The following is a 16,584-nucleotide window of genomic DNA, read 5'->3' as shown; positions in this document are numbered from 1 at the left end:
GAGGCCTTAATTTATGGACAACCCTGGTATGACTTAACTTGGAAGGTTGGCTGAAGAGTGGCAAACCTACTTCTATAGCCTTTGTAGATTTAGCCAAAGCTTTTGATAATGTTGACTAGAGTACACTCTATGTAATTCTGATGGTAATGGGGATAAAATTAGGGAGAGAGAGTTTATGTACAACTTTCACTGAAACTGGGCTGCAGTTGTAATTATCGAAGGAAAAACAAACAGAATTTTGTATGTCAATGACAATGTAATTGTGTTAGAGCTGACAAGACTTATTGGTATTTAATTTTTTTAATGGTGCATTAAAATGGTGCATTAAAGCATGTCGTAACAAAGTTTTGTCTCGTCATTACATCACATTCTGTGTGCAGGGCTGTTTTTTTCTTTTCTTTTTTTCAAATTTATGGCAAAACATTTAATGAAGTGATAGTCTGCCAGTAGTGCTGCTTCTGAAGTGGAAATGAAGTAATGTACACTAGCTTAAATGCCATCTTTTGACTTAAAAAAAAGTGACAATATGGTACGAGTCTCCTAGTAGCTCTGTGATTGAAATGGCTCAGAAGCTGACCGCTCATTGTTAATGGTGGATCACAAACTTAGGTTTGGGAATGTCAGGGGAGAGAATCAATCATGGTCTACTTTTCATAAGGTGAAACTGACGCAAACCTAGACTACACAAGGATTCCAATACAGGTCTTTCAGAATATGATTCTAGTATTTTAACACTATGCTAAAGGATAATGCAGAATCTGTGAAATTGTGACTAACAAAGATTTTCTTCACACTTGCTCATTCACAGCTCACTTGACTTACAAAAGCTCTTGAAGTGAGTAAGGCTAACATTCAAATCCAGTTAATGCTCTCTAATTTCTATAAATTTGTTCACAGTAGGCATCTGTATATGTTTCATAGAATATAATATAAATAAAACAGAAAGAAACTTCCACATGGGAAAAATATATTAAAAACAAAGATTCCAAGACTTACCAAGCGGGAAAGCGCCAGCAGACAGGCACATGAACAAAACACACAAACACACACACAGTTGGTGTCTGTGTATGTGCGGATGGATATGTGTGTGTGTGTGTGTGTGTGTGCGAGTGTACATCTGTCCTTTTTTTCCCCTAAGGGAAGTCTTTCCGCTCCCGGGATTGGAATGACTCCTTACCCTCTCCCTTAAAACCCACATCCTTTCATTTTTCCCTCTCCTTCCTTCCTTCCTGACGAAGCAACTGCCAGTTGCGAAAGCTCGTAATTCTGTGTGTGTGTTTGTGTGTTTTGTTCATGTGCCTGTCTGCCGGCACTTTCCCGCTTGGTAAGTCTTGTAATATAGAATATAATATTATTGAAGTGACAATTTCTGGAAATGTTACCACTATGCTGCTTTTGTGGTGTGGAGAAAATAAGCTACTTGTTACCAACTGAAATGTGTATCACTATCCCATCCGTCTCAATACAACTGAGACAATGTAATACTGGAGTAATATCTCTTGCACATGATATATTTGATGCAAAACAAGAAACAACTGTGAATCTGAGATTGTGAATAGAAGTTAAATGCAGTGCAGCCACATCAGCCCATGGCTGCTGTAGCAATCAGGCACACTCAGCCCACTGCAGTCGCAGTGTTTATCTCTCACAACAGCACATTTCACTACATAAAACTCTAATTGCTGTAAATCCATATTATCTGCTGCAGGTGAAACACTAAATTAATATTTTATCTATTACCCACTAATATTGTTGTTCATTCTGTTATGGAAAAAGTAATAATGGCAAAAAGAAATTTTCACCGCAGGATCCAGTTTAGATTTGGCCATGGAGACTGAACAAAGATTCCAAAATCTGAGAAAGAATTGGCTTCAGACTATTCGAAAATATATTCATGGAAAAAAAAATTAGAATGTAGTTAAAAATAGTCCACAAGACCCATTCCTCTCTTTTGGTTTTCTGAATTTTGTTTCTTTGGAGTTACAGTCTGTAACTTTTAGTTGGGAAACTGTTTTCTAATTGAATAATTGCTCCTATCTTGGTCATGCTAGATCAAATGTAAGATTCTAAACTAAGGTAGCAATTCATTGTGTTCTTCCATAATTCATAAATGGTATTTATCTTGCCTCTTTTGTTGTGCAGTTCTACACAGATTTTCAAGTAATGTTTAACCCTTCGACTTCGTTTGACAAATTTAAGTGCAGCCTTTGAGGTTTTCTTCATTGCTATTGATGAGTCAATTTGTACCTATTTGCTGACACTTGGGCACTAATGATGAAAATAAATGCACAACCACTCAACTGACTGAGTGCAATTACGAGTTTAAGTGTACAGTAGAATTTCTGACTCATATCTCAGTAGCTTTTCATAGTTTTGCCCAAGAAGTTGAGTTCAGGTATTTTATTTGTTGAAATGTCTTTGGTTTGAGTTCTAATGTTCATCAGGATTGTCAAAGAAGAAAATAACAGTGTTGTGATTACACTCAGGAAGAGGTTATGGAAACTCTCTCTCAAAGAGTGACAGAATAAATTGTTTGCTGTCAATGTATATGACAACTCCTCTATAGATTCTAAAAACAACAGCCCTAAGCCATCTATGTTAGTACGGGTAACATTACAGTGTTATATTTCAACAAGAAATGTAATTGATAGCTGTTGTGAATCTGATACTGACTTTTGGAATGGGTTATCAAAATCGGATCAGAAACTGCTGAAGGAAAAACCATCTTCACATTTTTTGCAGATTTGCAACAACCATAAATTTGCAGAGAAGCTTCTAAGTTAAAACATAATTTTTACACCTACAACAATGTTCATCTCAGCTGCGACAGATACTGATGGGAGGAGCCTTCACTGGAAGCACTCCAGAAATATTTAGCACATTGCAACGCAGGCAATTTGGGTAATCCCATCCTAGGCAAATGTTGGATATTAAGTGCTCAGCTGGGCACATACTAAGCACATCTGCAGCAACCAAAAGGTTAATAATAAGCTATAATATCTTCAAGTCTGTTAATAAATTTTCATATTTTCCTGGAAGATCAGAGGGATGGCCATGTCTTTACTTACCTTCAGTAACTAACTTCATATTCGCTGTAGGTGGTTTATGCGAAAATCATATGAGGGGGTTGGTGCTGGCATATGGAAACAGGTCTCTTGAAATGTGAAACCACTGCTTCAGTTTCCTCAATATTTAAGGAAATACATGTTTACGAACAACACAAAAGGAACTGTAAGCTATTTGTCATCAAGAGTGAAAATCCATCCACACAATAAATGATATTTTACAAGCTATTGTGATCAAATTGAGATGGAGAACAGTAGCACTATTCTGAGAAAAAGGATGTTAAGTCATCTTGAAATAATTTTTAATAATCTTGGTAGTTAGAACTTCCAGCAAAATCTTAATGAATATGCTTCACCACTGTTCTTGGTAAATATTCATCCAAGCACTGTAAAATGGTGGGACATTAAGTAATAACAAAAAAAAAAAAAAGAATTTGCATGAAACAGATGTCTAAAGCCACTGGCATTGCCGCTCTGTTCTGCTCTGTAATGGGGAAAAAGGTAAGTATTTTTTCAGGGGGAAATGAAGGCCAACAACAATTCTTAAATGTCTCACTATTTGCTTTTCAAAAACTTAACACTTCCCCCTCCCTGCTGGCCATTAAAATTGCAGCATATGAAGATGGCATGCAACAAACATCAAACTGGCATGAAATGCACTTACATGCTTTAATAAGCAAGTGATAAGCATTTCAGTGTAACTATAGAAAGCAGATAGGAGTAATACTATCTACACTGTGTAATTAAGGAATGAGTATGCAGCAGATTTCATGTTCAGCAATTGGATTTGAATGTTTGTCATCATGAGAAGATCATGTTATACCTTGATTAAGAGTGTCTACCAGCACATGTTAGAATTTGATAGGGGCAGAATAGTGGCCTCTAGAGACTGCATTTTATTATTCTGCCACTGTTCCTGTCAGTCAGGATCCCATGACAGTCTTGTAAAGATGGAGTTAATGGTTTCAAGGGGGCCATACTCAATGTCAACCAGGATCACAGAGCCATGCCACATAGGTTTCATCAGGAAATTGGCTTGTTTGCAGCAAGATATGTATCCACATGGGCAATGCTGACAGCTAGAGAGACCAGGAACAATTGTTGCAGCTTCCTTCGACATGGCATCAGAGAGAGGCATAACAGCAGTGGTATGCCCAACAGCAGCAATGGACACATCTTTTTGGATAAGTCCTGATTCTGTATATAGCACACAATAGAAATACCTATGTGTGGAAGTCCTGAGGAGAAAAGTGACGATAGACTGCATTTGACATTACCAAATGGGACCAGCACCTAATGTGATGGTATGGCATGTTATTAGGTGCACAACACAATTATCTCTGCTGGCCGGAGTGGCCAAGCGGTTCTAGATGCTACAGTCTGGAACCGCACGACCGCTACAGTCGCAGTTTCGAATCCTGCCTCGGGCATGGATGTGTGTGATGTCCTTAGGTTAGTTAGGTTTAAGTAGTTCTAAGGGACTGATGACCTCAGGAGTTAAGTCCTATAGTGCTCAGAGCCATTTTTGAACCACAATTATGTCTGGTTTGCATAGTGAGTAAATTGGGCAGTAGGCTTTGTATTGAGTAACTTTAAGGCATTGGCTGACCTCTCTCTTTCAGATCCCTATGGGATAATATTTACATGAGAAAATTCAAGATCATATGAAAGCTACCTCAATACAGAGGGTGTTCATTTGTGCCTTACCCAACATGTTCTTCATGTCACACATCTATTGGAAATATTTAGGTATGGGTTGTAGAGAGATAGGTATGCTACCAATCACCATCACCGTGACTGGTCAACTCTGGCATCAATCTGAAGTTGCATCGCGTAAGGTATACAAGGTTAATTCTACTTGATACCCAGCTGGATTACAGCAGTTGTTGCTTCCAGATGTGGCATATCTATGTAAGGGGCCAATTTTCTTTGCACTTGTATATTTCAAAGCACATACAAATGTTATTACATATTCTTATTACTGTACTGTATGCCCACAATAATTTAGTTAAATACTACCCTTCATGGTGTTGCAGTTTTCAATGGTCAGCAGTGTACTTATATGTACCAATCACTGAAGAAATTATAAGAACACAAAGAAAACTGAATACAAAGCAGGTTTCTTTGTCAATATGATATAAAAAATAAATTATTTGTAACCCACAAGCAAAAGCAAACTAAATGTAGTAAGTTGCCTCTGTTTATGAATGTCCATTTATAAATACATGAAACCACCCTTTGAAAGAAGTGTACTAACATAAGATCTGGTTGTACGGTATTGGAAATGTGGAGGACTGCATTTCTCATATGCCTGTTGATCCTAATTCATGTTTCTGGAAAAAATAGTTTCTTGAAATTGATGAGTTGCCTTTATATTGTTTTTCAAAAATAGCTTTTTTCTGAATTTACAGAATGACTAGTATACCTGCAAGTATATCTCATAGTTTTTTGAGAAAAGTATCACACATTTATATATTTTCATTGTATTAGGAGGTTGACACCTGAAATAATTAGGACAAAGTATTATATTTCAAATAAAGGTTCCCATAAGAAATATCTCAAAAATTTTTATGTTATTCTTTTTATCAAATATATATTTTATTTACTGTTTCAGCACATAATGAAGAGCATTTGCTAGTTTGAATTTTGTAGTTTTTATTCAATTTTTGAATTAAAGGAATCTACAGATCCAATAAGTGCTATGGCTACATACTATTGCTTGATATATTTCATTTTCATTATGTATAAGAAGTTTAAATCATATGTAGGTCACAGAATATGTCTAACACTGGAGACACTTACACAACTATAGGAACATAAGAAAAAAATTATTTGATGTCTTTGGATGATGCTTTACAAAAGACACAGGACACACTTTGATATATTAACTCTATTCATTAAAAAAAATAAATTACATGCAACATATTGTGTAAAAACAAAATGCACAATATTTATCTATGAACTTGCTCACGTTATCACACACAACAGAAAGTGACAGTCTCTGCACACATTACTTCAGTCAACAGAACATCTTTCTGACATTTGCAGTTCAGGTCATTGCATATAGTGTTTCAGACAGTAATAGGTGTTTTCAATAGTGTTGCTGTCTGTTTGTACCAGAATTTATCTCTGCTTTCAATTCTGTTGCAGCTGATGCATTTTATGATGAATTTGTCCTGTATCAGCTGTCTGGACAGTGGTATACCTGTTCAAAGGTGATGAAGAATCCATTGAAGTTGTTCTCATCATCAGAATGAAAATGGAACCTTTGGCTTGTTGCACCTGGCTGATATACAGCTAACCCTGAAACAACACAATTATTTCAGTTTTCTAAGTTTCTTTTGCTTTGCATTAGATCCGTTAGTACTGCAAATGTATATTTGAGGGTTGCATTATAAGCACCATGGTATCTGAAATAAGTTCAGTATTGTAAGACATGTAGTGGACTATATTTGTGTTTGCTCATGATTATGTAGGTTTTTTATTTATTTTTTCAAATTGTGATGTAGTGTAGTTTAAAATAAAAGTTGATTTTGGAACAGTGATAAACATAGAAAATATCAGTATAGCTTCTGGAATGATATTAATTTAAAGAATCTACAGTCAATGTAGACCATAATGTTCTAAAACCTTCTTGCTATAAACGCTATTAAGAAACCTGAAGAGGAAAAAAAATCTTCTTGTAGAGTATTTAAAACTTTTCCCACTTCAATAAAATACTGTAGAACATAAATAGCTTTGTTTGTTTGTTTCTATCTCATATTTGACTATGTGTTTACCTTTACCACCTGTGAAATTCTATACAAAGGCTACCAAACAATACCAAAATGTTGCTTTAGACAGTGCGCAGAGTCTTCAGATCTCAGAAAACTAAACCAAGATGCTGGAGGGAGTTGGAGCAGCATATGCAGAACAGTAAGCAGTGTAAATGTAATACAGAACCAAAAAATTTCACTGTTTAGGAACTATCAACAGCTAAACTTGGCTGCAGACAGAGAAATTAAAATAACACTTAATAAGATGAAAAAATAAAAAAAATCAGTATAACAGATTAATTTCACAAATACCATCACTTTCCATTAGGAACTTACAAAATATGCAAATAAAACCTGGGCAAAAATTCTGAAAAAATATGCAACAGTCTGGTACTGCATTATTTTGGAAACAAGCTTTTTGAAAGACTGTTTCTTCCTTTTCCTAGTCTCTGATAGGGCTATAAATTTAAAAAAAAAGGATCTATGGACAGGGTAATTGACACATGCCATAACGGGGTGTGAGCTTATGTATAAAGTCTGAAAAAACACTACTGCCTGACTGTCAACCATGTCACTGCTGTACAGTACAGTTTCCTTCCTATTTAAGGTTCAATGTCATCCCAAACACTTTTTCATCTCCTTTAAAAATCACTTGGTACGAAGTCCAGAAAATAAAGAGTGTGGTCCATCATCTCCCATCTGAACTGCTGGAATGGTAGTTGGGTTGACATTGCAGAATACAGTTGGCATTGTTGTGTAGGTAGCAGAATTACATCTATTGACAGCATGGCTCTTCATTTTGAATGGTTCTTGGAACCTTTACAGTGTTTCTTCTTCTTCTTATTCATCTTCTTCTAGAGCCTTTGTTCTGCATTGCCACAGGGTCAGCATTGTTAGTTATGGATTTTACATTATTAATCTAGGTGGTGACTGTCTGCATGAATTGCCATACATGTGAAAGTGAGTGAAAGTTTTCTGAATGTTTTAAATTCATGTAACTGATGCAGGAATTGGGTGTCCGCTCAGTATTCATGTCACAGGATGTAGGAAACCACCTAAAAGTCACATCCATGGTGGCAGGCACTCTGGCACTTGTTAATCTGCCAGGCAGATTCAGTCTGCAGTTAGCACACCTCCACATCCTGGAAGCAACACTTAAACGCATACAGCTAAGCAGGTGGGTAATTTCTGGCAGTACTGAGTTCCAGTGATTGTTCTCTCCAGCACTACAAAGTTCCATGGCTTCCTCATGAAGAACTACAAAGAACCCTTGTGACATGGGGCAGAAAACTGCTTTAAGTCATTTTTGCAGAGGGGATGAGGGGATAGGAAAACTGAAAGACTAAAAACTAAACAAAGCTCCTCTGGAATAGGATCCTTATAGGGCTTCATTTGAAGGATGTGGACCGTATCTCTGATCTTTCGTCGTCTTGTGTCTGGGTCAAAATCTTCAACTTCATAAGTAACATCAGACAACTGTCTTGCAAGCTTATAAGGTCCAAAGTAGCGCCTGAGGAGCTTCTCAGAGAGACCAACCTTCTAAACAGGAGTGTATATCCAAAATAGGTCACCAGGCTGGTAGACAAAAGGGCAATGACTCGCGTCATACTGTCAGCGGTCGTTTCCTTGAGCCTGCAGTGTGCAGAGTTGTGCTAACTGCTGAGCTTCTTCAGCTCTGTTTAACACCTGGTCAATGTGGTTGTCATCCACATCATCAGGATGTAACAGAAACACAGTGTCCATCATCATCACCTCAAGCCCATGCACCACAAAAAATGGCAGAAATCCTGTGGTGTCTTGTTTGGTGGTGTTGTTGGCAAACATCACAAAAGGTAGCACCTCATCTCAGATGCTCTGCTCAACACTGATGAACATGGATAGCATGTTGGCCAAGATCTTATTAAGGCATTCAGTAAGCTCGTTAGTTTGTGGATGGCAGGCAGTCATCATGTGATGAGTAATGTTGCATTGACGGTTTCTCTCTGTCACAAGATTTGATTGTAAATTTTCCCTCTATCCGAAATTAATGACCTTGGGGCACTGTGTTTTAATACAATGTCTTCTATGATGAATTAGGCTACCTCAGATGCTTCAGCTGCTTTCAAGGCTTTTGTAATGGCATAGCATGTCAGATAATCAGTGCAAATAATAATCCATCTATTGCCACTAGCACACGTTGGACATCATCCGAGGGGGTCATTCCCAACACGCCGGAAAGGTATTTTGGCTGGTGGAGTTGGTATGAGTTGGCCAGGTGGTTTCTGAGGATCTGCCTTTCTCCTCTGCCACTCTTGACAGTGCGACACATAGTGACGGACACTGCTTTTGGATCCTATCAAATGTCTTAATAAATCCTAAATGCCCAGCCTCAGGTGTGTCATGGAATTTCTGTAGAACATGCATGTGTTTAGTAATCACTGGTAGCCATCTCTTTCCAAACAGATCAAAGTTTTTCTTGCAAAGTAATCCATTAACCACATTAAATTGTCCTTTCACATCCTCTGGTCGATTTAAGGCAAGCATAATTTTAGATATCTTGGCGTCCTTCTTCTGCTCAGCAGAGAGATCCTTGAGTGCAGCAAGACAGTCACTATCTTCATCAAAGTCTTGATGGTGTAGCACAGGGCGTCTTGAGAGACAGTCAGCATTTAGTGTTTTCTTCCACTTTCGTACACTATGGTAATGTCATACTCTTGGAGACATAGTGCCTACCTGGCAAGTCGTTCTGTTGGATCCTTAAGACCTGTTAACCAACAAAGTGAGTGATGGTCTGTAACAACTGTGGATGGCCTTCCACAGAGATACTGTCAAAATTTACACATGGACCAGATCACAGCAAGACATTCTCTTTCTGTAGTTGAGTATTTTCTCTCAGCTTTTCTAAGTGTCCTAAGAGCATAGGCTATAACCTTCTCTTATCCATCCAAAATCTGCACCACAAAAGCACCGATTCCATACCCACTGGCATCTGTGTGTAGTTCTGCAGATGCTCTCTCATCATACAGACCAAGTACAGGGTCAGTCATCAGACCTTTTCGCAGTACATTGAAAAAATCTTGTTGAGCACCACCCAAGATAAATTTAGCATAAACTTTTAACAAATCTTGGAGTGGCCTGGCTTTGATAGAAAAGTCTTTGATAAAATGATGGTAATAAGAACATAATCTGAGGAAGCTTCTCACATCTCTAATACTTTTAGAAATGGGAAATTCCATTATCGATCTCACCTTTTCTGGGTCTGGCCGCATGTCTTTGTTTGACACAAGGTGTCCAAGAATTGTGATTTATTTTGCTCCAAAGAGACACTTTCTTGAATTAAGTTTCAGTCTGGCTTGTTGGAGACACTTAAGAACTGCCCACAGTCTTTTTATGTGTTCATCAAATGTCTCTGAGAACACTATAATGTCATCTAAATAACAAAGACACATCGTCCGCTTCAGGTGACTTAGAAGATTATGCATCATCCATTCAAAAGTTGCTGCTGCATTACACTAACCAAACGGCATTACCTTAAACTCATACAGGTCCTCAGGGGTGATGAATGCAGTTTTCTCATGATCTGCCTCATCTACTTTGATTTGCCAGTATCCCGACCACATGTCCATGGCTGAGAAAAACTACTGTATCGTCAATTCTTGGAAGAGGGTAAACATCCTTTTTAATTATCTTATTAAGCTTCCTGTAATCAACACAAAAGCACCAACTGCCATCCTTCTTCCTGACGAGAACCACTGGTGATGACCATGAGCTCTGCAAAGGCTGAATGTCATTCTTCATCATTTTCTCTACCTTGATGCGAATTATTTGACATCCTGTTGCTGACACATGGTATGCTCTCTGGCTTATTGATTGATGGTCTCCAGTGCTAATCCAGTGCTTCACTGTCAATTTGTCTATTTTGCTATTCACCTGTGTATTGAAGCATTCAGAGACCTCTTGAAGAATGGCAAGTAGCTTCTTCTGTTCTTCCTTAGTGATATCTGGTGACAGTCAAGCTAGAAGATGTTGTCTCATAGTGGTAGCACCAATTTCGCACACAGACTCGGCATGGAAGGTTTCAATGATGCTCAGCTGTTCTACAATTAACATCTCAGCGTTTGCTACGCACATGCATGTTGGAAGGATCTGCAGTTCTTGGCAATGGTTAACTATCCACAATTCACCAAATCCGATCTTAAACAAGATGTCAGAGGCTGGGATGACCAAGTTATTCTTCAGTGGTATGCTTGTCTTACATTCCACTACAAGATCGATGGGTTGACACCTGGCATGACAGGTGACAGTTACCTTCCTACCACTGACTGCAGGAATGATCACTTCATCCAGCACACAGTCTCCACACACTCAGATGCGCATCTTCCTGTCCACAGTATCTCATCTCGTCTAGCATAATCTTTGAGCGACTACAATCTATAATTGCCTGAGAAGCTGTCAAAATGTCCCATCCGAGAATGACGTCATGACTACACTCTTGTAAGATGATGAATTCTAAGGGCTGTGAATGGCCACTTATACCCACACAAATGACACATATTCGTGTAGGTTTTACATATTTCCCATTAGCCACCTTCAGCAGTCGACGAATATGGTTTTCTGCAACTGGTGATGGTACTTCTCTGAAATGACTGAATATGATACTCCAGAGTCCACAAGAGCTTGAGGATATTGACAAAATTTCCTACCATTATCATAGTGATCAATGGCAGAGGATTTTTCTCTTCAGCGGCCTCACTTCCAAGGAAGGTCGCACCCTTTAGTTTTCCAGTTTTCCAGGTTGCGGCGGTTAGGTGATCGGCTGGAGCTTCTAAACGACATTGGAGACTGTGGTCGGCATGTTGGGGAGTGTCCTCTCCTACAGCTAGCTTGCGCCAATGGTGACCTACATCGTCATGTACCCACATCTTCTTGTTCATCTTCATTGAGCTGGAGTTGGCATCGGCTAAGATCGATCTGCTGTCTTCTGGTACAGGCATCTTCAAATATCCACCATCTTTCTCGAAAATAGTACACCACATGTTCCAGTCGTCCACAGTGAAAACATACTGGTTGGTTATCCTGGGTCCTCTAGATATCAGTCTTCCTTGGTGTCCAAAGAGGTTCATCATGCGGCATTGTAGGAATGTAACTTCACGTGAATCTCAACTGTATCACCGTTTTAAAGGAAAATGAAGGACAAGAGATTGGGTTCAGTGTCTGTTCCATTTCCTCCCTTATAATCTCTTGAAGCATATTGGTTTTTTGCTCGTTGTGCAATCCAAGTGCCATCTGAACTTCCTCTCTCACTATCTGACGAAGAGCACTTGGGAAATCAGTTTCTTCCTCCATCACAGACACCAATAAGACATTTTGAAGCTGTTTGAACTTCTTACGTGTAATTTTTTTTTTTTTTATGCATTGTCTCGATATACTGGTAGCATTTTATGAAGTCGTCTGCTGTCGAAACCTCCTTCATGAGTAGGGCTTGCTACATATCCTCAGCAACATCCTTTATGAAATGTGCAGCCCTATCTTCCTCCTTCATTCTAGGATCCACTATTTTAGACAGCTCCAAGACGTCTTGAATGCAGGATGCTGTAGTTTCTCCTCGATGTTGTGCTCTGCACTTTAATTTTTCTTCAGCCTTGCACTCCTGTCATCATGTGTCGCTGAAATACTTCAACAGTTCCACCTGGAATACTTCCCAGCTTGTGAACTTCTCCCTGTTGTTCCTCCAAGTAGAAAAATACATTAATTAAACACACGGTGTCATCTCATTTGTAAAATTTGGCTATACACTCATATACCTTCAGTCACTTGTTTGGATCTTGGCCATGGTCATCAGAGAACCCAGAAGGATGTCTCATGTGGTGGCACAGAGTTGTTGTCATCGTGACATCCTCTTGTTCTTCTGTCTCTGATAGATCGCAGTCTGTTGAATATGGCTCAAACTTGGGTTTCTTGCAACGTAAAAGGCAGCTCTGTCATGGCCTGATGGGAGCCACTGTGTCATCGATAATGTGCAGTATCACAAGTTCCAATACCCAGCACCTCCATCAGAATAACGTCACATAGAAGAAGGCATAGTAGATGCATGACAAACACTAACTTCACTTAACAAAGGTTTATTCAGCATTTGCACATACGAGACCACGGAGCAAACTGCATCCGGCCAGAACACATACGATATATATACAGCTACAGAATATTCCAGTACAATGAGTCTTGCCATTTGTGGATACTTCTAGAATGTACTTGAACCGAATATAGAAATTAAAGTTTTTTAGTTCAGGTGAGTTTTGACTTCACGACCCACCATGCAACCATCTAGTCTCATAACCACTACACTACAGCGACTGTGCTACTCAGCCTCTTCTGTGACAATATTTGTTAATTTCAACCTTTAAACAAATAATTGTGCCTGACACTTGTAGTAGAAGAAACTGTTAAAAAGACAGAATTTTTTTGTATATTCAGTTAATTGAATGAGTTATGTTTTAATTGCAATTTCTGTAAATTAAACATCGAACAATGTGTAGTTTCAGTACCTATTATTGTGAGGATATATAGAGACCAGATTTTTGGTCCCAAAACACTCAGACCATGGCCGATTTTCAGGCAAAAAACCTGTATTGGTTAGATAACAGCAATGCATTAACTTGACTGTGACATAAGTGTAACACAAATAGGCCGTGTGTTAAAGTGCAGTGTCTGTTGAATAGTGTCATTCATACCATATTATTCTGTAAGAACTGTGTGGTCAGGTTTTACTGCTCACAGATGTTCAACAGTAAATTATTATAGCAGTATGCTGACATTTTCCTGAAAACTATTAATGAGGCTTCTCAAAAGTTAACCAATAGTGGACTGGCCATATTAACTGTCTAATATTGGGGGGTGTGACCAGTGGAAGTAAAGAAATGTAAAATGCAACTGTGCAACTCTTGGCTACATTATTTACAGTAGTCAGTATTGAACATCCACCCCCCATTTTTCAGCCAGCATAACAACACATTATGTTGCACCAAGACTATCAACAAAGAAATAAAGCAGGTGAACATCACAAATAGAAGAGCAAAATAGTCCAGCAATGAGTCCTTGGGCAGTAGTTAATTTCAGATGTGCAATGACAGGCAAGCTGAAAATGGAAGTACAAACTCTGAAGTTCCTGCTGGAAAAACCAGAACTTTGGGTCAGAATACTTTAAATGGCATTCGTGCAAAACAAAATAACTGATGGAAAAATGAGGTTTGTGGTGGCTGTAAATGTATTAGATCCCAAAGCTAACCCTACAGCCATAGGCAGAATTCTTCAGCCCACATCAGGATGGCAATATACATTTTGAAATAAGTAATTGATCAACAGAATGTCTAAACCACTTGAACAATGCATGCGACAGATAGGGAACAGGACTCCACCTGAATATTGGCGACACCTATTGGGCATTGTCGGAGAAGGAGACTTACCTGGAATGACACTGTGGTACATTTGGATGGCATAGATGCCCAGTGCAACGAGGTGGCAGTAGTTACCTGCACAAAAGACAATGTCCATACATTGATAATGACAGCAGACAAAGTTCATGTGACAATGGACAGTATAAAGCATATATACACTGGCTGTGGAATGTTGTGTGCAACAAGAGACCACAGCTGTATCGAAGAGCCAGCATGGGAATTTGGCCAGATGGCTGCATGAACTTACAGTTGATGCATTACAGCAACACAAAAGAAAGATAACAATGGGAATAACAGTAGCAGCCAGTGGAGAAGATGTGTTAGTACAACTGGCAGTTTGGTGAAAAGGCAGGAAGATGTACAAGACCATGTAAATACCCAAATGGTGATGATGGTGGGCAGTAGGTGTGGCAGGCCATGAGAACCAACAGAAATGCCTTCAGCAGGGAGGTGAACACAACGAGGGACCTAGGATGATGAGTAATTTAATGACAGTGATCCGCTCATTCACAGAGGTTACATGTTAAAGATGTGAGGTCATGTCATTACTGTTTGACTGACTTGGAGTCAGATGTCAGTGCACTCCATTAAGGATTATCAAACTACCACCACAACCTCACAGGTGCACCTGACGGTGGCAAATGCATCGCCGATAACAACTTATGACACCTACAAAATGAAGGTGGGTTTAGGATTTAGACAGAGTTGCCATTGGAACTTTGTGCTAGCAGAGGTGTAAAAGGCCATATAAGGTGCCAACTTCCAGTGTCATATGAGGATTGAGACAAATACCAGTGCTGCACAGATTACAAGAGGTGATGAAGTCGTCATAGGTACAATTGGAAAAGACATACATCACACCACAGGCTGCATGCACAAAGAGATGGCAAGGGGCAAAAATGGCACTTCAGCCAGCAGTGTCACTTACCACAGTGCACAACATTAGAACCACACCTGATCAGCCAGTATCACAGTGACCAAGAAGGTTAGCCCCAAACTGCTTTATAGCCGCAAAAGATGAATTCAAGGGTTTGTTAAAAGAAGGTGTGCTACATAGTTATGATAGCCCATTGGCATCACTGTCGTGATTAGTAAAAAATAGGGATGGTACATGGAGACCTTGTGGTGGCTATTGGAAGTTAAAAATGCACACATGTCCTGGTACCCAACCTCAGGGATTTTACTAATGTCCTTGCAGGATTAACAATCTTTGGCATGATTGGTTGTCAGAAGGCATACCATAAAATGTCAGTTTCACAGGCAGGTATGCCAAAGGTAGCAGTCTCAACACTTTTCGGGTTGTCTGAGTATGTCAAAATGCCTTTCGGCCTTAAAAATACAGTGCAGACATCACAGAGGTTTGTGAAAGAGGTACTGTGAAATTCAAAGTGTTGTTTTGTGTACCTAGATGATACATTGGTGTACTCAGAGACAAAATAGTTGCATGAAGAACACTGCAGGTCCATTTTTGATAGAATTAAGCAATATGGAATAGTTATCAAAAGGGAGAAACGCAACTTTCAACAGCAGGAGGTGATATTTCTGGGTCACACAGTGTTAGCAAGTGGAATATGACACCTGACTGATAAAATGGCCATGATCAAAGAAATACCTGGACCAACCAATTATCAAGAACTTAGAAGATTTTTGGGGGCAGTAAATTTCTACTGTCGACACCTGCCATGGGCAGCTGAGATTCAGGCACCATTGACAGTGACACTGGCAGGAGAAAACATGACTGGCAAGTGGCTCCTGAAGTGGACTCCAGACATACAAAACACATTTCACCAAGTGAAAGTAGATCTGAAGAAAGCAGTTCTCTTGGCACACCCAGTACTGCATGCACTATTGGCTATAGAAGGCGATGCAAGTCAACAAGCAATAGGAGCAATTGCAGAAAACCACTGGCAGCCTCTGATTTTCTTTTCACACAAACTCACAGCAGTGGAGGTCAAAGGAAGTGTTTATGGCAGAGAACTCCTAATTACATATGAAGCTGTAAGATATTTTCAACCCCTTCATTGACACCAGAGCATTCAATATTTATGCAGACTACAAACCTAATACAGATGCATTCATCAAATCTAATAACAACTGCTCTCCATGACAAGCCTGACAACTAGAGTTCATTGGCCAGTTCATGACAGATTTGCATCACATTAAGAGGGCAGAAAACATTGTGGCAGATTTCTGGTCAAGGGGCAATACCATCTCACAGATAACCGGTTATGAACATTTGGCAGCTGCAGAGGCCATGAATACCCATCTACAAGAGTACTGGCAGGATGTCACTACTGGACTGAAACTCACCAAGTGAGGCTAGTGGGAATG

General features: G+C 39.2%; 2 protein-coding genes across 4 annotated transcripts in view; one reads left to right on the top strand and one right to left on the bottom strand.

The window, feature by feature from the left end:
* LOC126266619 (L-lactate dehydrogenase) overlaps positions 1 to 6,798 on the top strand; it is a 291,594-nt gene extending 284,796 nt beyond the window's left edge. For all 3 annotated transcript variants that reach the window (XM_049970968.1, XM_049970966.1, XM_049970970.1), the window contains exon 9: positions 6,216 to 6,798. In XM_049970968.1, the coding sequence (XP_049826925.1) occupies positions 6,216 to 6,219 (4 nt within the window). In that variant the 3' untranslated portion in view covers positions 6,220 to 6,798. The remainder of the gene's footprint in view (positions 1 to 6,215) is intronic.
* Positions 5,701 to 16,584, bottom strand: part of LOC126267754 (neuropilin-2-like) — a 215,524-nt gene continuing 204,640 nt past the window's right edge. The window contains exon 6 of the mRNA XM_049973058.1: positions 5,701 to 6,368. Coding sequence (XP_049829015.1) covers positions 6,247 to 6,368 — 122 coding nt within the window. The 3' untranslated portion in view covers positions 5,701 to 6,246. The remainder of the gene's footprint in view (positions 6,369 to 16,584) is intronic.

The sequence above is a fragment of the Schistocerca gregaria genome, chromosome 4 (assembly GCF_023897955.1).
Source record: "Schistocerca gregaria isolate iqSchGreg1 chromosome 4, iqSchGreg1.2, whole genome shotgun sequence".
Taxonomy (NCBI): Eukaryota; Metazoa; Arthropoda; class Insecta; order Orthoptera; family Acrididae; genus Schistocerca; species Schistocerca gregaria.
Note: the sequence above shows the minus strand (reverse complement) of the source record. Positions and strands in the feature narration are given on the sequence as shown.